Genomic DNA, 26,973 nt, shown 5'->3' with positions numbered 1-26,973 from the left:
GTTGCAGAAGATAGAATATTGCTGAACAGCGAGTGCACCTGTCTGATTCTTGCTTTGGAAGCTTCCTCTCAGGGGTGTACTCCACCCTGTGAGGTGTGGGGTGTCAGACTGCCCCTAGTGGGGGATGTCTCCCAGTTAGGCTACTCAGGGGTCAGGGACCCACTTGAGCAGGCAGACTGCCCCTTCTCAGATCTCAACCTCCGTGTTGGGAGATCCACTGCTCTCTTCAAAGCTGTCAGACAGAGTCATTCGCATCTGGACAGGCCTCTGCTGCTTTAGCTGTGCCCTGTCCCCAGAGGCGGAGTCTACAGAGACAGGCAGGTTTCCTTGAGCTGCTGTGAGCTCCACCCAGTTCGAGCTTCCCAGCAGCTTTGTTTACCTACTTAAGCCTCAGGGATGGCAGGCGCCCCTCCCCCAGCCTCGCTGCTGCCTTGTGGTTAGATTGCCGCAGACTGCTGTGTTAGCACGGAGGGAGACTCCGTGGGCGTGGGACCCTCCCGGCCAGGTGTGGGATATATTTTCCTGGTGTGCCGGTGTGCTTATAGCGCAGTATTGGGGTGGGAGTTACCCGATTTTCCAGGTGTTGTGTGTCTCAGTTCCCCTGGCTAGGAAAAGGGACTCCCTTCCCCCTTGCGCTTCCCAGGTGAGGCGATGCCTCTCCCTGCTTCAGCTCTCGCTGGTCAGGCTGCAGCAGCTGACCAGCACTGATTGTCTGGCACTCCCAAGTGAGATGACCCCAGTACCTCAGTTGAAAATGCAGAAATCACTGGTCTTCTGTGTCGCTCGTGCTGGGAGATGGAGCCTGGAGCTGCTCCTATTCGGCCATCTTCGAAATTTGAATTTATTTACACAATTGAGATTGATCTAGAGTTTTATTTTTTCTGCTGTAATTGCTTGAAATTTGTATCCAAGATTATATGTGTTTTGTGAATATGTTGGGTAGCATTATGAGTTTTCTATAATTTAGGGAAGTTTGATGTAAGAGAAAGGGAAAATTTTTTTGAGAGAATCCTAAATTCATATATGGCCTAACCTTTTAATATCTATGTAATTTTAAATAATAAATAATTTGTTTGAGATTATGTGGCACTAACAACACCTGCTTCACAGTGTAGTTGTGAGGATTTAATAGAATTTGTATAGTGAGTGTTAGTTTTGATGTTACTTTAAACCTCTTTGCCTTGTACATTCTGTCTTTTCCAAGGAATGTTATATGATTTTATGTCCATATATTGGTTTCATACTTTCAATTACGTTTTATGTTTAAATTGAACATTATGGTAATCATTATGTAAATGATTAAAAATTTAAATGGACAACATTTAATGTTGCTCTGGAATTAGCCTTTAGTCACAAAATAAAGATTTAAAGTATCCCTAGACAAGGGCAAAAGGCCTTTTTTTGTCATAAGAAAATCAAATATGCCTTATTTCACCCAATTAACAATTTCTGTGCTTGGCTACCCTGGGAAAACCAAAACGACCATAGGTGATGATTCCCCAGGCCATGTGATCTCAGTCTGGCATTCTCGGATCTCTAAGGAATCACTTTGACCAGTACCCTCTGGGGCTGTAATTAGCAGCCCTCTTCCTGTTTTATACAGCTATGTATGTATGTCTGCAGTGATCCCGTACTGCATCTGGTTAATCTTGTGAGAACTGTCTGCAGTGATCTCATACTGCAACTGGTTAATCTTGTGAGAACTGTACCTATCTGAATTTTTAATGATGCTGTTTTCTTAGTTCCCTTGGCAAAACAGGTACGTGAGGGATAGAAATAAAATCTATACTCAGTAAATCAGTGAGCCAAGGTCTATGACTGGCAATGAGTGAATTACATTCTCCTCAATTGGGTGCAATGTCAGCCTTCTGTGTGACCATTTGCTGTTGCCACTAGAGAAGGAGGATGCAGCAGGAATCAGGCACTGTGAAGAAAAGTTGCTGTGTATAGGCAGCTAAGAATACAGGCAGGGAAAATGAACATCTCAGCTCCCAAAGAATGAGAATAAAGCTGTAAAAGACTGTCAGGGAAGAATCAGAGTTAATCTTATGACTATTCATCCTTCTTCCCACATTTTCCCAACTGTTTAGCCCTACTTTTGTTTCACTTTGGGTCTCATTTTTCCTTCCTCTGTGGCCTATGCCTTATGGTCAGCTTGGACATCCATCAGTCTATCCAAACCTTTCACCCCTTGTTACCTTCTGGGTCACCCAGCATTCCCCTTCTTAGCCCTTTCATTCTCATCATGGAATCCTTTGGGTTTGATTTCAAGGTGTCCAGCACCATTCATGTCACATCAGAGTGGCATGGAAGATTTCTGAAAATTTTGTCATCTAACCTCTAGTGGAGACTTTCAATTAATTCAACTTTTGACAACTCTATTACATTCATTATATTATCCATTCATTCATTCATTAATACATTTGACATTTACAATGTGTACCAACAAGGTGCCAGGTCAGAACTGCCCACTTACAATGTAGAACATTTCTGTAAATTTTGTTTCAATTTTCTTGTATTTCTTCTCCTTTATTCTACCATCCCACTTTATCTTCTGCCACAGAAGTTCTCTTCTCTCTCTTTGTTCTCTCTTCTCTTCCTTTATTCTTGATACCTACTTCTATTTTGGCTCCTTGAGGCCAGCACCGGTTGTCCTCCTACCTCTGTGATGTTCTGTCTAGTTTATTGGGTCTTTTTCCTACCTTACATAATCAGTGTGGATAGTTTCTATAGTTGGGTCTTTGCTTTTTAACCTTTTTTTTTTTCCTGTGTATTATTTCCTTCACGGACCTTATGCACTCTTATGCATCCATCTATTATTTTTATATGGATTACTATACAATTACATGTTGTATTTGTATAGTAATATACAAATATATCCTGTCTTACGTTTTCATCTGAGCATCTCAATATCTAATACTCTTATTTGCTTAAAATGCATGTGACTATTTTCTCCACCCTGTCATATTTTATGTTCAACTTTCTAATCTCTAAAAATTGACCTACCATTGTCCTATTTATTCATGCTGAAATCTTGATATTTTCTTTGAGTTCATGCTCCTTTATATTCACTCCAGCTATAATAAGTCACCAATCCTTTGGGTTTTTACTTATCAGTTATTTCTATTTCTGTTTCTACAGCCTTACAGCTAGAACTGTGTAGTCCCATTTCCTCTGTGTAGCTCCCCAAGTCTGCTCTATTTCAATCTTCTCCTAAGTGAACTCCTTCCCTCTGTTTTTCTTTTCCTCCATTTGACCCATCACACTTATAGATGGGGCATCTTCCCTAATTACTGGCCTCATCCTCAGTTCACTGGACCCATACCTTCACTGGCTCCCTAAATGTATTTGATAATTCACATATACCTTTGAGAAGTTTCTAATGATAGGCAACAGATGAATCTTGACTACCTTTCTTATTTTATTTTCCCTTCTTCACCAAAATGATTTTTAGGATGTAGACACTCTGTATGCTTCAACATACACCAAACTTACCATTTTTGAAATATTTTACAATCTACTTGAAAAGACTTCTTTAGACTCTATATTCATGTATTATAATATTTATCCTTTTTTATGGCTATACTCAAATGCCACATCACTATAAGGACTTCCTTCATCACTGTAGCTCTTTTCACTCTACTTACATTGCAGAGGATTTGTTACACTTCTTGAACTCCTGAGCTCAAGCGACTTGATTGCTTTGGCCTCCCAAAGTGCTGGGATGACAGGTATGAGCCACTGCACCTGGTCTGATTTGTTCCACTTCTATATGCATCACACATGCCTGATGTATATTTGTATGCACATTGCATAAGGATCAGCTTTGTACAACTTCAGTCTTTCTTGATATGTGACACATAGTAAGTAAATCCACTTCAACAAAATGAATAAGTGAGAAGGTAATATTGGAAACAGAACATAACTGTGACTAGGAATTTGGTCTTGACTCACCATTTAATTTTTTGATGTGCATAACTATCTGTTTTCTTCACTTGTAAAATTTAACGTGAGGTTGAAACTGCAGAATTTTATATTTTTCATGAAAAAGGCAATTTGGGAGAAAAGTCAAGTTTTCCTGAGGATAAGGTATTGTATGGTTTGACTGCTTTGCCTTGGCTGGTCAACACATTTGTATACCTGGATGGGAACAGTTTTCAGAAATCCTTTCAAGCATCTACCAATTCTCCTGTCTACACGTTTACCTTTCTCCCATTTCTTATTCCTAATGACAGGGGAAATACCCAGTGTTATCTGAATTAGTCATAAAACATTTTTTTTCTTTTTATGTGAGGAATTGAAATATATGGCTTTGGATTATAGGGCTTACCATTAAGGAAAGGGTGTAGCCTGGTCAGAGGACAAAGCTTCTTCCTGCATTCTTCAGGCAGTCTTTGATTAGTGTGTCCACCTCGGGGCAACTTTTTTTTGGGCGGGGAGAGGGGGGGATATACTTAAGTGATTAAATGCAAGTGCAGACATGAAAGTTTTACCTAAAGCCAGGTCTAATGACCGTACCTGAGAATCAGGGAGTATTTAAAATTTGAGAAATAATTTTCTATACTTGAAAGTCACTTATGTAGATAGTCCTCGGTTTATAATAAATAACATTTATTGTGCTATACTATGTGGTAGATAAGAGGTTAAGTATTTTTACCTATATTATATCATTTATTTCTTACAAATGGAGCAAGGGCTCAAGCAAGCAAGGGAGGTTTATTATCCCCATTTTATGCATTTATGTATTTATTTTTGATTTCTATTCTTTTTGGTTTTTTGGTTTTTTATTGATATATCATAGTTGTATATGTTTTGGGGTACATGTGATATTTTGATACATGTGTACAATGTGTAATGATCAAATCAGGGTAATTGGGATATTCATCACCTCAAATATTTATCTTTTCTTTGTGTTGGGAACTTTGTAATTTTTCTCTGCTAGCTATTTTAGAATATATAATAAAGTATTGTTTGCTATGATTTCTCCATGGTACAATTGAATACTAGAACTTATTACTTCTAACTACATATCCCCTGATCAATAACTATAATTTCTCTGCTGTACAATCAAATACTAGAACATCTTCCTTCTAACCCTATATCCCTAATTCAATAATAAGGAAACTGAAGCTCAGAAAGGTCTAGGAAATTTGTTATGTTAACATAGCAAGTGACTGGTGGAGCCTGGATTCAAAATCAGGCCTGGTCAACCTCAAAGTCCAAATTATTAACCTTTACTGTAATGTATGGAAGTAAGTTTGTGAATTTTTGTATTTTTAGAATTTGAAGATAAAAGAGGTGAAAATTTGGAAATGGTTTCTGGACTTTTGAATGTTAACAAACAGCTACGTGTTAAGTCTACCCTTTAGACCCAAAACTTTTGGAAATAACTCTACTGTGACCTTCAGTAGCAGAAGCTGCTCCTGGGATGGTAGAACACAAGGAAAACACACACTAGTAAAAATTTCATGTGCCTGCTGTCTTTGCTCTGTACATGTCTTTCTCTTGTTTAGTACATGTTAGATCCTCAAATCATAATAACAAGTATACTTTTTACAGTGAATTGCATGTGTATGTTATTGTATAGTATAAAAGGCAATATTTTCATTTATTATCATCTGTGCTTTTCACAGAAACTCTGTGAGTCCAACAGGACAGGTAATAGAAGCAACTGCCCTTTCTCTCCCCCTTTAAATGCAACCCAATGTCAAAGTCAGTAGCATCCCCGAATCAGTGTATTAAAGGTGAGAAATTTATTTTATGTATGTTCTCTTTAACCTGTGTTCTCAGAAACAGAGACTACTATACTTCATCCTACCTTAATGTTGATTAGTGGTTTCTCTTCTCCTTTGAGCTATCTCTTTTATTTTTAAATAATGGTTCATATCTTCTAATTTCCCCTTTCTCCCATTCTTCCCATATTTTTAACCTTCTTTTTTAAACTTTATCTCTGTTCTACTTTTTCTGTATTTCAAATTGTTCCATAGACTTTAGAAAAATGAGTTGAATGCTGGCTGTAGGTTTGGGATGCTATTCTATCTTATCCCCAGCAAGAAATATGTTGCAAAGTCTTAGGTACCTTCTCACTGGAAGATTATTAGTCATGGCTATTGTAAGTTTTTAAATGAGAATTGTTTTTATTATGCATGTTAAAATTGTTGGAAAACATGAGGGAGAGGAATGAACCATAAGTAATAAAGATTATTGACTTGAAGGTATGGTCTTACTATGATCTGGGATTATTAATCCAACTTGTCAATCAAGAACTATCTATCCACTTTCTATTTGTATGTGGGTATCTAATATGGTTATATATATGGAAGTAATGACAATTGATATGAAAAAGTCTCCTCCTCTTATATTGATTTAGGTATTTTTCACACATTGTACACCTCATTCTTCTCCTATTAAATTTTCACTAATTCCTAAAGGGTCAGGTCAATGTCCTTGGCAAACCTCCTCCACCTGTTCTTAATGGCAATTGTATCTTCTGCCCTCCAATATCTATAACAGTTTCTTCTTTAAAACTCATCAAATGTTTATCTTAACACTCATTTGATATATATTGTATATCACATATGAGTGTTTGTTATATGTACAATACATATTTTTTCAACTTTTTTTCGTTCTATTTACAGGAATTAGAGAAAGAACAAATCAGTGTGAAAGAGAATTGTTGGTAAAATTACAAGAAAAGATTAAGATTGTAATTGACCTTTGAGGATAATAAAATTTTAAGACCAAAAGGATGGACTTCACAGAAACATGAACTTAAGTTGTTTTTACAATTGTTGTAACTGGTTATATAACCAACAAAATATGAAGAATGGGTAAACAAATTCTAATAGTAATGATCAATCACTTTGCAAATATAAAGTTGCTATTTACTATTGTATTGTACTAGTTCAGTAATCTTTAACTGTGTACACACTTTATGTATTTATTGTCAGGCTGCTATATAATTCAGTATTTATAATAGATACTATGTATAGCAATCTATGGTTAGTTTTGGTCTTAACCAAGAAAAATCACTTTTTTGAGTTTTGCTGTTTTTACTAGATTATTTTTTACTTGATTGCTCATATTATTTGATTATTACTGCAACTTGTCTTTCTGGAATAGGAATCAAGAGGCCTGGGTTCTGGTTCCTATTCTATCACTTGTGTGAATTTTGGAAACTCAGTTTACTTTTCTAGGCCTCTTGTTTTTCATCTGAATGATGACCAACTTGGATAAAATGGTCTTTATATTATTCCATATGCATTTTTATCCTGTCACACTGGGAACACGTGCTTTCCCTCCCGAAGGCCTTGAGTCTTTTTCAGCAATTATTTGATTTCATGCCCCTCTTCCCAGTGCCTCATCACCTTGCTATTCAGGTTCATCTGATCAGTTCTTTGCATGCTGACTTACATTATCCTGATAGGCAGTACCTGTGGCTGTTTCTGCTCTTTCACCCAGTCCATAGGCTTCTGGTTGTAAAAAGTGCGCATCTTGAGACTGTGGACTATTAGCTCCAGAGGTGACAGTATAATCACTCCGTGTAGAAGAGGATAGAGACTCATGCCGGTGGTGGTGAGCAAGTATTAGAGAGATGACATGTGTGCCTCTGTGAGTTTTGGGGTCTAGGATAAATTATGGCACCAGGAAGATGGCCCTTTGTGTCAGAAGAACTGGAGCTGTAGGTGCAAAAATGTATGATGCCAGCATAGCAGTTTTATTTGTACCTCAGCAACTTCTAAAATAATTAACCTCTATTGTTTTCAGGAACTACTTTCTACTATAGGAAAATGATTGAGGTGAGTATCCATCTGGACACAGAGAAATATAACACTGTTTTCTGCTCACCCTCCACTTCACATATAAACACAATATGTGTTAAAGGACTAAATTTCTAGTGTCACAGTTTGTACTTTATAGTTTGAGGTCAATAAGAAAGCTCATATACCTTCTAAAAAGTGACTTATTAATGTTTGATATTAATTAATTTTATCATGAATTAAAAGTATAAAACTACAGATTTCTTAAAGATAAAATATCCAAATGGATTCAGTCAAATTAAGCATGATAATATCAAATATCAGAATAGGTTACCATGCAGGGGGTACTGTGTACTTGAAAGGGTGGGGGATGCAATGAACATAAAAGCTGGTACCAAGGGGAGGAAGAGACAGAGAATAATTAAAACATTATCTTAACTAGTCCGAGTGATGGTCCTCAATACCTTCATGTGTACAGACAAAGAGAAACTGCAGAGATTTCTCACAACTTCTGTGGCCATTTTATGGACGTATCTTAGCAGAAACTCTGGTGAAATCCCTCCAAAACATATTTCTTAGGCATGGAAAAAGCCTTACAAGACAGGTGGCATAGGCTTCTTCTGAAATCATTGCAGGATGGGAAGCTATTTAGGGCTTTGTAATTGTGAAAGATTGTATTGAAACCGAGGCACTTAAATAGCAGTGAGCATGAGAAAATGTAGTGGATAACGGTGGTGATTCTATTTCTTGTGAAAGTCTACTTACTCTGTTCTTCTACAGTTGTGGGCTTTCCGATTTCACATACCCCAGTCTCTCTATTTTGTCTCAATCCACAGCCTATCTCAACTAAGTCTGTCCTAGGCACCTCTTACTGCAGGTGATAATTCATTTGTTAATCATGTTTTCCTCTTATGTCTACTTTCTGTCAGAGAATTGTGAGTGCAAACTGGGAAGGGAAGGAAATTATGAGAATATGTATAAATGCAAATGGAATATGTTGGAAATGAGGAATAGTCAATATCACAGGTGATTTAAACACCTGATGAATTTCATGGATAGTCAGGAATCTTTTGTTTTTACCTAACCTGTTAATTTGAGAGCAGACATTACACTGAAAGTATTGATGAAGGGTTTAAATCAGGTTGCAGCTCACATGTTGTTATAATATGTTGATTTTTTGTTATTTTTTATATGTGAGGAACTGAATAACTATACTATTTATTCATAGTGAGAACGTTGCAATATTAATGATTTTAGTACATATTATTATCTTCATAATCACAATTTCCTCCCCATTTTCTTAGTTCTCATAATTTTAGCCACAGCCCAGTTTGCTGGACCAATGGATGGTAAGAATCACTCAGTGGTATCTGAGTTTGTGTTTCTGGGACTCACTCATTCATGGGAGATCCAGCTCCTCCTCCTAGTGTTTTCCTCTGTGCTCTACATGGCAAGCATTACTGGAAACATCCTCATTGTGTTTTCTGTGACCACTGACCCTCACTTACACTCCCCCATGTACTTTCTACTGGCCAGTCTCTCCTTCATTGACTTAGGAGCCTGCTCTGTTACTTCTCCCAAGATGATTCATGATCTGTTCAGAGAGTGCAAAGTCATCTCCTTTTCAGGCTGCATTGCTCAAATCTTCATCCACATCATTGGTGGTGTGGAGATGGTGCTGCTCATAGCCATGGCCTTTGACAGATATGTGGCCATATGTAAGCCCCTCCACTATCTGACCGTTATGAGCCCAAGAATGTGCATTTTATTTCTGGCTGTTGCCTGGACCCTTGGTGTCAGTCACTCCCTGTTCCAACTGGCATTTCTTGTTAATTTACCCTTCTGTGGCCCTAATGTATTGGACAGCTTCTACTGTGATCTTCCTCGACTTCTCAGACTAGCCTGCACTGACACCTACAGATTGCTGTTCATGGTCACTGTCAACAGTGGGTTTATCTGTGTGGGTACTTTCTTCGTACTTCTAATCTCCTATATCTTCATCCTGTTTACTGTTAGGAAACATTCCTCAGGTGGTTCATCCAAGGCCCTTTCCACTCTTTCAGCTCACATCACAGTGGTCCTTTTGTTCTTTGGCCCACCCATGTTTGTGTATACATGGCCACACCTTAATTCACAGATGGACAAGTTTCTGGCTATTTTTGATGCAGTTCTCACTCCTTTTCTGAATCCAGTCGTCTCTACATTCAGGAATAAGGAGATGAAGGCAGCAATAAAGAGAGTATGCAAACAGCTGGTGATTTACAAGAAGATCTCATAAATGATACAATAAGCCCTTCTCATTAAACATGATATGACTTTATGTTTCTTTCTTTGATATTTTAGATTCAGGAACTATGAGACATCACATATTGATTTGAATGTTATTAGACCTGTAACAGAATTCTTATCTCATGAATGTATGTATTCCTTGTTCAAAATGAGTCATAAATTCAATACATCTCTACATCTATGTTATGCCCATTTAATTTCTTTCAGCAATGTTTTGTGTAGGGAAAAGAAAGAGAGATCAGACTGTTACTGTGTCTATATAGAAAGAAGCAGACATAACAGACTCCATTTTGTTTTGTGTTTGAGATGCTGTTAATCTGTAACCCTACCTCCAACCCTGTCCTTGTGAGAGATATGTGCTGTGGTGACTCAAGGTTTAATGGATTTGGGGCTGTGCAGGATGTGCTTTGTTAAACAAGTGCCTGAAGGCAGAGTGCTTGTTAAAAGTCATCACCATTCTCTTAATGTTAAGTACCCAGGGACACATACACTGCGGAAGGTCGAGGGGACCCCTGCCTAGGAAAGCTAGGTATTGTCCAAGGTTTCTCCCCATGTGATAGTCTGAAATATGGCCTCGTGGGAAGGGAAAGACCTGATCGTCCCCCAGCCTGACACCCATGAAGGGTCTATGCTGAGGGGGATTAGTATAAGAGGAAAGAAGGCCTCTTGGCAGTTGAGATAGAGAAAGGCATTTGTCTCCTGCTGGTCCCTGGGCAATGGAACGTCTTGGTGTAAAACCCAATTGTATGTTCTATTTACTGAGATGGGAGAAAACTGCCTTAGGGCTGAAGGTGCGATGTGCTAGCGGCAATGCTGCTTTTTATGCACTAAAAAGGTTTATGGAGATATTTGCATATGCATATCAAGGCACAGCACTTTTCCTTAAACTTATGTCACAGAGATCTTTATTCATGTTTCTTTCTACTGACCTTCTCCCTACTATGATCCTATTGTCCTGCTACTTCCCTTTTTCCGAGGTGGTAAAGATAATGATCAATAAATACTGAGGGAACTCAGAGACCGTGCGCAGGTCCTCTGTATGCTGAGAGCTGGTCCCCTGGGTCCACTTTCTCTTTCTCTATACTTTGTCTCTGTGTCTCATTTCTTTTCTCAAGTGTCTCATTCCACCTAACGAGAAACACCAACAGGTGTGGCGGGGCAGGCCACCCCTTCAGTTTTGTAGTTTTTGGTGAACAGGTTTTGCATATGTACTTTGTATTTATCTCTTAAATTTCGTATTTCTGATGATCTTTTAAGTGACACTGGTTTTTATTTCAATTTACAATTGTTTATTCTTAGCTTATGGGCACATAATCTTTGTTTGACATTATAACCTGTAAATTGCAAAACTTATTAGTTCTATCAGTTTTCTATAGATTATGTAGGATTTTCTTTATAGATGATTATGTTGTCAGTGAATAAAGAAATTTACTTTTAAACTTCTAGTATGAATTTATTACATTCATTTTGCTGAATGCTGAGTAGAATTAGTTATAGCAGACATCTTTGACTTGTTCCTATTATAATATATTCAATATTTCATCATTAAGTATAATGATAGCTGTAATTTTTTCATAGGTACTCTTTAACAGGCTGAGAAAGTTTTTTTTTATTCAGTTTGCTGAAAATTTCTTTTATCTTTAGTCAGGAATGGATCTTGGATTTTGTAAATTTTTTTTTTGTTTTAGAATCAGGGTAATGCTGGCCCTTTAGAATGAGTTGGGAAGCATGTGCTCTTCTTAAAATTTCTGCCATAATTTTGTAGAATTCATATAATATTTTTCTTTAAAAAGGGAAGTACTTAAGTATTTTTTCCCGTAAGCTACCCTCAAGTAAATCTAAAGGAAAGTGGGAAACTTTGATATGCATTGGTGGCCCCCTGGTGGAGATTTCTGAGTTCTTGATTATTTTAACACTGGTGATAGAATCTGGTGGAATAATGTCAATGCTACCATGATTAAGAGGTGTGTAAGAAATGCTTTATGTAAGAGAGAAAATAGTCTTTATGAGGATCTGCCTGATGGAAAGAAGTTGGTGAGACAATAACAATATAAATTAGTGAAAAAATTTAAATTGACAAATAATAATTGTATATATTTATGGGGTACAATGTAATGTTTTGATACATGTTTAAATTGTGGAATGATTAGGTTGATCTCATTGACATTCATATCTTTTTTTGTGGTGAAAACATTTAAAATCTACTCTGTTCATCATTTTGAAACATACAATACCTTGTTGTTTATTACAGTCACCATTTTGTGCAATAGTTCACTGAAACTTTGTCTAACTGAAACTTTGAACCCTTTTATCAACATCTACCTTTTCCATATCTACCCCCAACTCCTAGCCTCTAATAATCACCATTCCATTCTCTACTTCTATGAATTCAACTTTTTTAGATTCCACATATCAGTGAGATCATGTGATATTTGTCTTTTCATGCCTGGCTTATTTCACTTAGCATGATGTCTTCTGGGTTCATTCATGTTGTCACAAATATCAGGTTTTCCTTCCTATTAAGACTGAGTAGTATTCCATTGTCTATATACACTACATTTTCTTCATCCATTTGTCTGTTGATAGACACCTGTGTTGATTGCATATTTGGGTGTTGTGAATAATGCTGCAATGAACATGAGCCTGGAGATATCTCTTCAGCATACTGATTTCAATTCCTTTGGAAATATATAAGGAAATGGGATTGCTGGATCATATAGTAATTCTATTTTTAGTTTTATGAGTAACTTTCATCTGTTTTTCATAATAGTATTAATTTACATTTTCACCAACAGTGTACAGGGGTACCCTTTTCTCTGTATCCTCTTCAACACTTGTTATCTTTTATCATTTTGATAGTAGCCATTCTAACAGGTATGAAGTAGCATCTCACTGTCATTTTAATTTGCATTTCCCTGATAATTAGCATGACGAACTTTTTTATGTTAGCCATTTTTATGTACTTTTTTGAGAAATGTCTATTTAGGACCTTGCCCATTTTTTGACTTGGTTATTTGTTTTCTTGGTATTGAATTGAGTTCCTTATACATTTGGAGATTAGCCTTTCATCAGATGTATGCTTTGTAAATATTTTCTCACAACTTGTAGGTTGTCTCTTCACCATATTGTTTCCTTTGCTCTGCAGAAGCTTTTTAGTTTGATGCAATCCCATATATTTTTGCTTTTGTTGCCTGTGTTTTGGGGATTATATCCAAGAAATCTTTGACCAAACCAACATTGTGGAACTTTTCCCCTATGTTTTCTTCTAGTAGCTTTACAGTTTTATGTTTAAACCTTTAATCCATTTTGAATTGATTTTTGTGTATGGTATGAGATAGAGGTACACACCATACACATTCATGTTCTTCTGCATGTGGATATCTAGTTTTCTTAACACCATTTATTGAAACAACAGTCTATTCTTTATTACATGTTCTGGGAACATTTGTTAAAACTCTATTGGCCATAAATGCATGGGTTTGTTTCTGGGCTCCTATTCTGTTCCCCTGGTCAATGTGTCTGTTTTTGTGCAAGTATCACATTGTTTCGATTAACATGATTTTGTGATACATACTTTTTTGGAGCAGGGGGAATCAATTTTTATTTGGGTTTCTCACAGTGGTTAGAGAACAATCACAGCACAGGAAATACATCTCCAAGATTGCCCAGAAAACTGACGCGCTGAATCCTATTGCTTAAAAATACACATATTCACAATAACTGACAAATGGTGATGTGCCTCACACAGGAATGTGTTTGCATTTGCAATGCCATGTACAGATTTCACTTCGTTCAACATAGATTTTGGTTTTGTGGAATTCAAATGCAGGTGCTCATTCACTTCACAGCCTTGGATTTGTTTGTTTTGGAGAGATATCTACCTCCATGAGTTATATCTGCATGAAAACCACAGACAATGAAGGTATTTCTTCATTGACTTATTTATTCTTTTGACTGTAGCACCAAACTCTTGATGACATCCTTCCTTTTAATTCATGTGGAAACCAGACTTAATCAAATCTCGCTGGTCCCCTCACTATTCCTTCAAATTCCCTATTTCTTTCTCTTCCTGAGGGTGGTAACCTCCTGTAGCAGGGGTCAGACTGTGACTTGGGAATCAAGCCTAGGTCTGCAGTTTGCATTTTGATCTTCTTGTAAAATCTGGTAGGACACTGCAGTGAATCCAACAGTTAACACTCAGAGCAGTTCCTTGCTTTAACTCGGGAAAGAGACTTCAAAGGATCAGGATTCATCCATTTGATCAGTTAACTGAGAAGGATTCATTTTGGTAAAACTTGTTCAGCTTTGAGACACTTCAGTGAGTTGTTTGAGTTTTTTTTAAAATTATACTTTAAGTTCTAGGGTGCATGTGCAGAACGTGCAGGATTGTTACATAGGTATACACGTGCCATGGTGGTTTACTGCACACATCAACATGTCATCTACATTAGGTATTTCACCCAATGCTAACCTTCCCCCAGCCCCTACCCTTAGACAGGCCTCAGTGTGTGGTGTTCCCCTCTCTGTGTCCATGTGTTCTCACTGTTCAATTCCCATTTATGAGTGAGAACGTTGGGTGTTTGGTTTTCTGTTCTTGGATTAGTTTGCTGAGAATGATGGTTTCCAGCTTCATGCATGTCCCTGCAAAGGACATGAACTCATCCTTCTTTATGGCTGCATAGTATTCCATGGTGTATATGTGCCACATTTTCTTTATCCAGTCTATCATTGATGAGCATTTTGGTTGGTTCCAAGTCTTTGCTATTGTGAATGGTGCTGCAGTAAACATATATGTGCATGTGTCTTTATGGTAGAATGATTTATAATCCTTTGGGTGTATACCCAGTAATGGGATGGCTGGGTCAAATGGTATTTCTAGTTCTAGATCCTTGAGGAATTGCCACACTGTCTTCCACAATGGTTGGACTAATTTACACTCCCACCAATAGTGTAAAAGTGTTCTTAATTCTCCACATCCTTTCCAGCATCTGTTGTTTCCTTACTTTTTAATGATCACCATTCTAACTGGTGTGAGATGGTATCTCATTGTGGTATTGATATGCATTTCTCTAATGACCGGTGATGACAAGCTTTTTTTTCATGTTTGTTGGCTGCATAAATGTCTTCTTTAGAGAAGTGTCAGTTCATATCCTTCACCTACTGATGGGTTTGTTTGTTATTTTCTTGTAAATTTGTTTAAGTTCTTTGTAGATTCTGGATGTTAGACCTTTGTCAGATGGATAGATTGTAAAAATTTTCTCCCATTCTGTAGGTTGCCTGTTCACTCTGATGATAATTTCTTTTGCTGTGCAGGAGCTCTTTAGTTTAATTAGATCCCATTTGTCTATTTTGACTTTTGTAGCAATTGTTTTTGGTGTTTCAGTCATGAAGTCTTTGCCCATGCCTATGGACTAAATGATATTGCCTAGGTTTTCTTCTAGGGTTTTTTATGGTGTTAGGTCTTATGTTTAAGTCTTTAATTCATCTTGAGTTAATTTTTGTATAAGGTGTAAGGAAGAGATCCAGTTTCAGTTTTGTGCATATGGCTAGCCAGTTTTCCCAACACCATTTATTAAATAGGGAATCCTTTCCTCATTGCTTGTTTTTGTCAGGTTTGTCAAATATTAGATGGTTGTAGATGTGTGGTGTTATTTCTGAGGCCTCATTTCTGTTCCATATCTGTTTTGGTACCAGTACCATATTGTTTTGGTTACTGTAGCCTTGTAGTATAGTTTGAAGTCAGGTAGTGTGACGCCTCCAGCTTTGTTCTATTTGCTTAGGATTGTCCTGGCTCTGTGGGCTCATTTTTGGTTCTGCATGAATTTTAAAGTAGTTTTTGCCAATTATGTGAACAAAGTCAATGGTAGCTTGATGGGGATAGCATTGAGTCTATAAAAACTTTGGGCAGTATGTCCATTTTCATGATATTGATTCTTCCTATCCTTGAGCAGGGAATGTTTTTCCATTTGTTTGTGTCCTCTCTTACTTCCTTGAGCAGTGGTTTGTAGTTCTCCTTGAAGAGGTCCTTCACATCCCTTGTAAGTTAGATTCCTTGGTATTTTATTCTCTTAGTAGGAGTTGTTAATAAGAGTTCACTCATGACTTGTTTCTCTGTTTGTCTGTTTTTGGCATATAGGAATGCTTGATTTTTGCACATTGATTTTGTATCCTGAGACTTTTCTGAAGTTGCTTATTAGCTTAAGGAGGTTTTGGACTGAGACAATGGGGTTTTCTAAACATATAATCATGTTATCTGCAAACAGAGACAATTTCTTTCTCTTGCCTGATTGCCCTGGCCAGAACTTCCAATACTATGTTGAGTAGGAGTGGTGAGAGAGGGCATCCTTGTCTTGTGCCGGTTTTCAAAGGGAATGCTTCCAGTTTTTCGCCATTCAGTATTGGCTGTGGGTTTTTCATAAATAGGTCTTCTTATTTCGAGATACGTTCCATCAGTACCTAGTTTATTGAGAGTTTTTAGCATGAAGGGCTGTTGAATTTTGTCAACGGCCTTTTCTGCATCTATTGAGATAATCATGTGGTTTTTGTCATTGGTTCTATTTATATGATGAATTACGTTTATTGACTTGTATATGTTGAACCAGCCTTGCATCCCAGGGATGAAGCTGACTTGATCGTGGTGGACAAGCTTTTGATGTGCTGCTGGATTTGGTTTGCCAGTATTTTATTGAGGATTTTTGCATCGATGTTCATCAGGGATATTGGCCTGAAATTTTCTTTTTTTGTTGTGTCTCTGCCAAGATTTGGTATCAGGATGATGCTGGCCTCATAAAATGAGTTAGGTAGGATTCTCTCTTTTTCTGTTGTTTAGAATAGTTTCAGAAGGAATGCTACCAGCTCCTCTTTGTACCTCTGGTTGAATTTGGCTGTGAATCCATCTGGTCCTGGATTGGTTTTGGGTTGGTAGGCTATTAATTACTGCCTCAATTTTAGACCTTGTTATTGGTCTATTCAGGGATTCAACTTCTTCCTGGTTTAGTCTTGGGAGGGTGTATGTGTCCAGGAATTCATCCATTTCTTCTAGATTTTCTAGTTTATTTGCATAGAGGTGTTTATAGTATTCTCTGATGGTAGCTTGTATTTCTGTGGGATCAGTGGTGATATCCCCTTTATCATTTTTTATTGCATCTCTTTGATTCTTCTCTTTTTTCTTCTTTATTAGTCTGGCTAGTGGTCTATTTTTTGATCTTTTCAAAAAACCAGTTCCTAGATTCATTGATTTTTTTTTTTGAAGGTTTTTTTGTGTCTCTATCTCTTTCAGTTCTGCTCTGATCTTAGTTATTTATTGTCTTCTGCTAGCTTTTTGTATGCTCCTGCCTCTTTAGTTCTTTTGAGATGTTAGGGTGTCGATTTTAGATCTTTCCTGCTTTCTCTTGTGGGCATTTACTGCTATAAATTTCCCACTACACACTGCTATAATTGTGTCCCAGAGATTCTGGTATGTTATGTCTTTGTTCTCATTGGTTTCAAATAACTTATTTATTTCTGCCTTTATTTCTTTATTTACCCAGTAGTTGTTCAGGAGCAGGTTGTTCAGTATCCATGTAATCGTGTGGGCTTGAGTCAGTTTCTTAATCCTGAGTTCTAATTTAATTGCACTGTGGTCTGAGAGACTGTTATGATTTCCATTTTTTTTTTTTTTTTTTTTTTTTGCATTCGCTGAGGAGTGTTTTACTTCCAACTATATGGTCAATTTTAGAATAAGTGCAATGTGGTGCTGTGAAGAATGTATATTCTGTTGATTTGGGGTGGAGAGGTCTGTAGATGTCTATTGGCTCCACTTGGTCCAGAGCTGAGTTCAAGTCCTGGATATCCTTGTTAACTTTCTGTCTCGTTGATCTGTCTAATATTGACAATGGGGTGTTAAAGCCTCCCACTATTACTGTGGGGGGGCGGGGATCTAAGTCTCTTCGTAAGTCTCTAAGAGCTTACTTTATGCATCTGGGTGCTCCTGTATTGAGTGCTTATATATTTAGGATAATTAGCTCTTCTTGTTGCATTGATCCTTTTACCATTATGTAATGCCCTTCTTTGTTTCTTTTGATCTTTGTTGGTTTAAAGTCTGTTTTATCAGAGGTTAGGATGGCAACCCCTGCTTTTTTTTGCTTTCAATTTGCTTGGTAAATATTCCTCCATCCCTTTATTTTGAGTCTATGTGTGTCTTTGCATGTGAGATGGGTCTCCTGAATACAGAACACTGATAGGTCTTGACTCTTTAGCCAATTTACCAGTCTGTGTCTTCTAATTGGGGCATTCAGCCTGTTTCCATTTAAGGTTAATATTTTTATGTGTGAATTTGATCCTGTCATTACAATGCTAGCTGGTTATTTTGCCGTTGATACAGTTTCTTCATAGTGTCAATGGTCTTTACGATTTGGTATGTTTTTGTAGTGGCTGGTACCAGTTCCTTTCCATGTTTAGTGCTTCCTTCAGGAGCTCCTTTAAGGCAGGCCTGGTGGTGACAAATTCTTTCAGCATTTGCTTGTCTGTAAAGGATATTATTTCTCCTTCACTTATGAAGTTTAGTTTGGCTGGATATGAAATCCTGGGTTGAAAAATCTTTAAGAATGTTGAATATATATATATATATATATATATACACACACACACACATATATATATATATAAATATATATATACATATATATTTTAATATTGGCCCCCACTCTCTTCTGGCTGTAGAGTTTCTGCTGAGAAATCTGCCGTTAGTCTGATGGGCTTCCCTTTGTGTGTAACCCAACTTTTCTCTCTGGCTGCCCTTAACATTTTTTCCTTCATTTCAACCTTGCTCAGTCTGATGATTCTGTGTCTTGGGGTTGCTTTTCTTGAGGAGTATCTTTGTAGTGTTCTCTGTATTTCCTGAATTTGAATGTTGGCCTGCTTTGCTAGGCTGGGGAAGTTCTCCTGGACAATATCCTGAAGAATGTTTTCTAACTTGGTTCCATTCTCCCCGTCACTTTCAGGTATAGCAATCAGACGTAGATTTGGTCTTTTCACATAGTTCCATATTTCTTGGAGGCTTTGTTCATTTCTTTTCATTCTTTTTTCTCTAATCTTGTCTTTTGGATTTATTTCATTAAGTTGATCTTCAATCTCTGATATCTTTTCTTCTGCTTGATCAATTCAGCTCTTGATACTTGTGTATGCTGCATGAAGTTCTCGTGGTGTGTTTTTCAGCTCCATCAGGTCATTTATGTTCTTCTCTAAACTGGTTATTCTAGTTAGCAATTCCTCTAACCTTTTTTCAAGGTTCTCAGCTTCCTTACATTGGGTTAGAACATGCTCCTTTAGTTTGGAGGAGTTTGTTATTACTCACCTTCTGAAGCCTACTTCTGTCGATTCGTCAAACTCACTCTCCATCCAGTTTTGTTTTGTTCCCTTGCTGGTGAGGAGTTGTGATCCTTTGAAGGAGAAGAGGAGTTCTGGTTTTTGGAATTTTCAGCCTTTTTGCTCTGGTTTCTCTCCATCTTCATGGATTTATCTACCTTTGGTTTCTGATGTTGGTGACCTTCTGATGGGGTCTCTGAGTGGATGTCCTTTTTGTTGATGTTGATGCTATTCCTTTCTGTTTGTTAGTTTTCCTTCTAACAGTCAGGCCCCTCTGCTGCAGGTCTGTTGGTGTTTGCCCTCGCTATACTCCAGACCCTGTTTGCCTGGGTTTCACCAGCAGAGGCTGGAGAACAGCAAAGACTGCTGTCAGTTCTTTCCTCTGGAAGCTTTGTCCCAGAGGGGCACCCACCAGATGCCAGACAGATCTCTCTTGTATGAGGTGCAGGTGGCACCTAGTGGGAGTTGTCTCCCAGTCAGGGTACACGGGGGTTAGGGACCCACTTGAGGAGGCAGTCTGACCATTATCAGAGCTCAAATACTGTGCTGGGAGATCTGCTGCTCTCTTCAGAGCCATCAGTCCTTTCAAGGATACTTTAAGTCTGCTGAAGCTGTGCCCACAGCTGCCCCTTACTGCAGGTGCTTTGTCTCAGGGAGATGGGGGTTTTATCTATAAGTCCCTGACTGGGGCTGCTGCCCTTTTTTCAGAGATGCCCTGCCCAGAGAGTAGAAATCTAGAGAGGCAGTCTGGCTGCTGTGGCCTTGCTGAGTTGTGGTGGGCTCCGCCCAGTTCACTTTCTGGTGGCTTTGTTTACACTGTGAGGGTAAAACTGCCTACTCAAGCCTCAGCAAAGGTGTATGCCCCTGCCCCACCAAGCTCAAGTGTCCCAGGTCGATCTCAGACTGCTGTGCGAGAATTTCAAGCCCAGTGGATCTTGGCTTGCTGGGCTCTGTAGGGGTGGGACCCACCGAGCCAGACCACTTGGCTCCCTGGCTTCAGCCCCGTTTCCAGGAGAGTGAACGGTTCTGTCTTGCTGACCCCATTGCCCCCAAGATCCAATCACCTCCAGTTGCCACTGCAGCATGAAAAAAAAAAACCTGCAGCTAGCTTGGTGTCTGCCCAAACAACTGCCTAGTTTTGTGCTTAAAACCTAGGACCCTTGTGGCATAGGCACTGGAAGGAATCTCCTGGTCTGTAGATTGTGAAGACCATGAGAAAAGCACAGTTTCCGGGTGGAGTGCACCATTCCTCATGGTACAGTCCCTCAGGGCTTACTTTGGCTAGGGAAGGGAATTCCCTCGACCCCTTGCACTTCCCGGGTGAGGCGACACCCCATTCTGCTTTGGCTCACCCTCCATGGGTTGCACCCACTGTCCAACCAGTCCCAATGAGATGAACCAGGTACCTCAGTTGGAAATGCAGAAATCACCTGCATTCTGCATTGATCTCACCGGGAGCTGCAGACTGAAGCTGTTCCTATGTGGCCATCTTGCTGGCAAATTCTGAGATTTTTTTTAAAAATGCAAGGAAAGACATCTGAGGGGTGCTGACATAGTCTCTAGCCACACGCCAGCTTGCTTGCCCCTGTTGGATTCAGCAGAGGGAGACAGGCCTTGCCATACCTGTGGTGTCTGCCAAAGCTTCCTCCTGTCAATTCTTGGCAGTGCCGATATCTGGGCCACAGTTAGTCCAAGTTTATCACTGAAGATCCAATCAAACTTTTGTCTGAAATTCCACTTTTGCCTTTTGTCCTAAGGGGGGTTGTGGATATCCCCAGGGGCTGATACTGAGGACCAGGAACAGCTGAGGGAGGCAGAAAGGTTCAGAGTACGTCTCTATTTACAGGGAACAGAACACAGGCCTCCAAGTGTCCATGGAGCAATGTTCAAATTGCTGTGATTACTCATGACTGTGAAACCTCGACTTTGAGCTCAGTATCTCTGGCAAGCACAGGGGACCGCAGTCAACAATGCTGCTGAATATACCTGAGTACATAGTAAGACATTTGTTCGGTAAACAGTAAATGCATACAATAAGTTACCTTGAGAGGAACCTCTGTGCTCCAAATGTGTGAGTTCATGTGAATAGAATGGCCACAATTCAAAGAATCTTCACAGGAAAACAGGGCTCAGAGCAGACAAAGGTTACCCAAACAATCATTGTGTATAGGCTTCACTTTATTCAACATGGATTTAGTTTTGTGGAATCCAAATGAAGACATTAATTCACTTCACAACCTTGGATTTGTTTGGTTTTGGTGAGATATCTACCTCTGTGAGCATATCTGCATGAAAACCATAGACATTGAAGGTATTTCTTCCAAGGTGTCACTGTTAAACAACCAAAGATCCCACCCCCATCTACACACACACACACACACACACACACACACACACACACACACAATACTCATTCAGAATCAAAGACAAATTACTGTGTGAGCATCAGGCTATGGGGTTGCCCCTTTTCAGGACCCAGGGCTTCCTCAGTCCATTTCCTCATATGGAACAATAAGACATAAAGGCCTGCAGAGATTGTACTTGGCGTGGAGGCTGACACTGGTCTCCTGTAGGCACAGACCAAATAGCAGAGATGCACAAAGCTGCACCTGTATCTATTGTATGACCTAGCACCTCCTGCTCAGAGGTTCCAAAGATAACCCCCACACCAGCCTTCACACAAAACATCTCCTTCTGGTTCAACTGCAGCCAGGCTCTTTAAAGCCCAACTTGGGAAAAAGCCATAAACATCCCTTTTCAAGAAGAGAATTCTTGCCTGCTATAATAATTCATTCTCACACTGCTATAAAGATGGTACCGGAGACTGGGTAACTTATGAAGGAAGCAGGTTTAAGTGACTCACAGTTCTACATGTCTGGGAAGGCCTCAGGAAACTTAAAATCATGACGGAAGGGGAAGCAGGCATGCCTTAGATGGTGGCAGGCGAGAAAGCATGTGTGTATTGTAACTCTCTGTGTTCCTGCCTAGGAGGAACTGTCACACACTTATAAAACCATCGTATCTCATGAGAACTCACTATTATGAGAACAGTATGGGGAACATCGCCCCCATGATCCAATCACCTCCCACTAGGTCCTGCCTTAGATACACGGGGATTACAGGGATTACAATTCGAGATGACATTTGGGTGGGGACACAGTCAAACCATATCATTCAGCACTTAGCCCCTCTCAAATCTCATGTCCTCACATTTCAAAACCATTCATACCTTCCCAACAGTCCCCCAAAGTCTGAACTAATTCCAGCATTAACCCAAGAGTCCAAGTCCAAAGTCTTATGGGAGACAAGGCAAGTCCCTTCTGCCTAGGAGCCTGTAAAATCAAAAGCAAATTATTTCCTTCCAAGACACAATTGGGATACAGCATTGGATAAATGCTCCCATTCAAAATGGGAGAAATTGACCAAAATAAAGAGGGTATAGGCCCCATGCAAGTCTGAAATCTAGCAGTGCAGTCATTAAATATTAGAGCTCCAAAATAAAACTTCTTTGACTCCAGGTCTCACATCCAGGGAACACTAATGCAAAGGGTGGGCTCCCATGTCCTTGGGAAGCCTGACTTCATTGGCTTTGCAGGGTACAGCCCCCAATCCCAGCTGCTTTCACAGCTGGCATTGAGTATCTGCAGCTTTCCCAGGCACAGTGCAGGCTTTCAGTGGATCGACATTTCTGGGGTCTGGAGGATGATGGGTCACTTCCCACAGCTCCACTAGCGAGTGCCCCGGTGGGGACTCTGTATGGTGGCTCCAACCCCACATTTCTCCTTTGCACTGCCCTAGCAGAGGTTGTCCATGAGGGCTTCACACCTACAGTAGACTTCTGCCTAAACATCCAAGCATTTTTATACATCCTCTGAAATCTAGGTGGAGGTTCCCAAACCTCAGTTCTTGAATTCGGTGCACCTACAGGCCCAACACCATGTGGAAACCTCTAAGACTTCGGGCTTGCACCCTCTGAAGCAATGGCCCAAGCTGTACCTTGACCGCTTTTAGACACTACTGGGGTTGGAGTAATTGGGATCAAGTCCCAAGGAGGCTGCACGAGCGGGGGGCCCTGGGCCCAGTCCATGAAACCATTTCTCCTATGTCTCAGGGCCTATGATGAGAGGGGTTACTGTCAAGATCTCTGACATGTCCTAGAGACATTTTCCCCATTGTCTTGGCTATTTATATTTGGATCCTTGTTGCTTATCTAAATTCCTGTAGCTGCTTGAATTTCTCCCCAGAAAATGGGTTTTTATTTTCTATTGCATTGTCAGGCTGCAAATTTTCCAAACTTATGCTCTGCTTTCCTTTCACACGTAAGTTCCAATTTCAGATAATCTCTTTCAAGGTCAAATTTCCAGATCTCTAGGGTGGCAGAAAAGTACTGCCAGTCTCTTTGCTAAAGCATAGCTAGAGTGGCCTTTGCTCCAGTTCCCAAGAAGTTCCTCATCTCCAACTGGGACCAACTTAACCTGGACTTCATTGCCCACATCATTTTGGTCAAAAGCATTCAACAAGTCTCTAGGAAGTTCCAAACTTTCCCACATAGTCCTGTCTTCTTTTGAGCCCCCCAAACTGTTCCAACCTCTGCCTGTTACCCAGTTTCAGAGTCGCTTCCACATTTTCAAGTATCTTTATAGCAGTACCCTACTCTTTGTGGTACCCATTTACTGTATTAGTCCATTTTCACGTTGCTATAAGGATACCGCTGCCTGAGACTGGGTAATTTACAAAGGAAATAGGTTTAAATGACTCACATGGCTGTGGTGGGAGCCCTCAGGAAACTTACAGTCATGGTTGAAGGGGAAGCAGGTATGTCTTACATGGTGGCAGGTGAAAAAGCGTGTGTGTGTGTGTGTGTGTGTGTAGAAGGAACTGTCAAACACTTATAAAACCATAAGATCTTGTGAGCACTCACTATCATGAGAACATCATGGGGAAAACTGCACCCATGATCCAATCACCTCCACTGGGTCCCACCCTTGACACGTGGGCATTATGGGAATTACAATTTGAGATGAGATTTGGGTGGGGACACAGCCAAACCTGCCAACTGGTAAAGTTCTTTTTTCTAGCTGTCTTTTGTTATTTGTTTTTAAAAGAAAAACCAAAGAGAAGGCAGTATAATCCACACCCAAACCAGTCTGCAGCCAGCCAGAGCCTGCTGGGAAGGGACCTTTCAAGGATGCTTTAGGTTGTCCTGATGTACAGGGTGCATAGATCTTTTCACCCGGAATTCGAGAGAGCAACATGCTCCCTACAAACCTACCACACAACTGCCCATCAGCTCTCATCCTCCCATAGGATTAGCCTAATTCTGGCTCTGCAGACACTGGCAGCCACAGATGACAAACCCTGAGCCTTAGTGGGCTTCTCTCTTTGAACCGTACCTGGAGATGTAGGAAAATGCAGGAGAGGACTTAAGGAGGGGAAAAAAAGAAAACAAAGTGTCTGTATTATTTTCTGTGAAAGTCATTTAATTATTTTCTCGTGGTTTTCCCCTATCCTGGTTGCTTTGCCAAGTTCTTGGGAGCTAACAGGACCTGCTCTACCTGGAGGAACTGCTGCTCTGGGAGTTTGGAGAGTCCTGCTCATTGATTTGTGTTCACCAGCAGGCACACAGGTGACCATGTCAGATGGGGATGCCCAGGCTCTCAAGCCTGCTCCTCAGATAGGGTAGAGGACTTACACTTCATCTCTAGGGGACTGCAAATGGCAGCTGTCACAGAAGTCCAGAGGCCCATCCAGAGCATCATCTATGAATGTGCTGAACTCTGAGGTCATTGTGAAGTTGCCCCTGGCTGCACCCACACATTTCGATGCCTGAGTCCTCTGTGAAGTGGTGATGTCTCCCGGGTGTCTTGTCTTTGCTGTCAGAAGGTGTGCTGCCATGCTTAGAGCTGTCATCTCTCAGCAGCTCCTCCTCACATTCTGAATCCTTATCCAGGAACACCCCTGGGTTCAGCTTCCCAGGCTGGCCACAGAGCCACTGGGTTCTACTCCTGGGGCTTTGGTGGCTGGCTGTTTCTCAGTCAGCTGGTAGGTCAGAGGGGTCAGGGTCAGTGATGCTTGGGGTCTTGTGCTGCTTCTGCTGGCCCCAGACTAGTGGTTGCTCTTCCAAGTGTCACCCACAGTGCCACATTGTGAAGGCAGCTGCTGCTGCTGCTCCTGTAGCTGGAAGGCACTGTATGGGAGGGGAGGAGGTGGAGGTTAGTTCACCACTTCCTCATAAGAAGGTAATAAATAGTTTGGTGAAATAAAATGGTAGCACTGAGTAATTGTGGGCTTCTGAATAGGCAGTCAGGTTGATTTCATGTTGCTACTGCTGGACTTGAGGGCTGTGCTTGGCTGTGCTGGCAGCAGCTCAGGATGCTGGTGATGGTCCACACCAGCCAGAACCACCAATGTTCATAGCAGTAGTTATGACACTGAGACTGCTCACAGCAATGTCCTGTTGTGTCACAAATGTAGCTTTGATTGTTGGTACACACACAGGCTTCTTTATCCTGTGGGGGTTCAGGGGGCTTGGCAGTGACTAGAGGAGCAAGAGCTCCGTGCCACCCGGAAGGTTCCTCCTCTCCATACTCCTCCTGTTCCTCTGACACAGCATGGGCACCTCCCTCCACCCTTGCTGCATTTCTCCTCTACCCTCTTCTTCCTTCTTTTGTTCTTTTCCTGAAATACATTTTGAAGTCAGATTGTGAGGCCTTCGGCTTTGTTCTTATTGCTCAAGAGTCTTTTAGCTATTCAGGGTCTTTTGTGGTTCCATGTAAACTTTTAAATTGTTTTTTCTATTTCTGTGAAGAATGACATTGGAATTTTGATAAATATTGCATTAAACCTATAAATCACTTTGGGCAGTAAGGACATTTTAAGAATATTAATTCTTCCTACCCATGAACATAAAATCTCTCTCCGTGTATGTGTGTCATCTACCATTTTTTCATCAATGTTTTATAGTGTTCAGTATACAGATCTGTCACCTCCTAGGTTAAATGTACTCCTAAATACAATCCTAAATGTTCTCCTAAACAAACAATACTGTTTTTTTTTTATGCTATCATGAATGAGATTTATTTCTTTATTTTTGTCATATAGTTTGTTGTCAGTATAAAGAAACTACTGAGTTTTGTACGTTGATTTTGAATTCCGCAATTTTATTGAATTCATTTATCATTTCTAATAGCTTTTTGGTGGAGTTTTTAGGGTTTCCTATATATAATATGTTATCAAACAGAGATGACTTTACTTCTTCCTTTTCAATTTTAATATCTTTTATTTCTTTATTTGGCTTAATTGCTCGGCTAGGACTTCCGGAAATAAGTTGAATAGAAGTGGCGAGAATAAATATCCTTGTCTTGTTATTGATCTTAGAGGAAAAGCTTCACTTTTTCGTTGTGGGGTATGATGTGAGCTGTGAGCTTGTTATATATGTCCTGTTTTGTGTTAAGGTACATGCCTTTTATGCCCAATTTGTTGAGAGGGTTTGTCATGAGAGGATTTTGAATTTTGTCAAATGCTTTTTCTGCATATATAGAGATAACTATGTGTTTTATCCTTTATTCTGGTAATGTGG

At 39.8% G+C, this 26,973-nt stretch overlaps 1 protein-coding gene and 1 pseudogene across 1 annotated transcript; one reads left to right on the top strand and one right to left on the bottom strand.

Annotated features, from left to right (window-relative positions):
* The first annotated feature begins 8,300 nt into the window (after nucleotides 1-8,300).
* On the top strand, nucleotides 8,301-10,068 carry LOC111522532 (olfactory receptor 4F3/4F16/4F29). The gene has a single exon (XM_023186626.1). The coding sequence runs from the start codon at nucleotides 9,103-9,105 to the stop codon at nucleotides 10,036-10,038; it is 936 nt and encodes a 311-aa protein (XP_023042394.1). The 5' UTR covers nucleotides 8,301-9,102; the 3' UTR covers nucleotides 10,039-10,068.
* Nucleotides 10,069-24,945: 14,877 nt separating this feature from the next.
* LOC111522527 lies at nucleotides 24,946-25,980 on the bottom strand (annotated as a pseudogene).
* Nucleotides 25,981-26,973: the final 993 nt, after the last annotated feature.

This window comes from Piliocolobus tephrosceles, chromosome 6 (assembly GCF_002776525.5).
Source record: "Piliocolobus tephrosceles isolate RC106 chromosome 6, ASM277652v3, whole genome shotgun sequence".
In the NCBI taxonomy this organism is placed as follows: domain Eukaryota; kingdom Metazoa; phylum Chordata; class Mammalia; order Primates; family Cercopithecidae; genus Piliocolobus; species Piliocolobus tephrosceles.
This window is presented reverse-complemented; position numbering and strand designations above follow the sequence as displayed.

Coding starts and splice junctions, on each gene's coding strand:
- LOC111522532 (XM_023186626.1), top strand. CDS start 9,103: ATGGATGGTAAGAATCACTCAGTGGTATCTGAGTTTGTGTTTCTGGGA.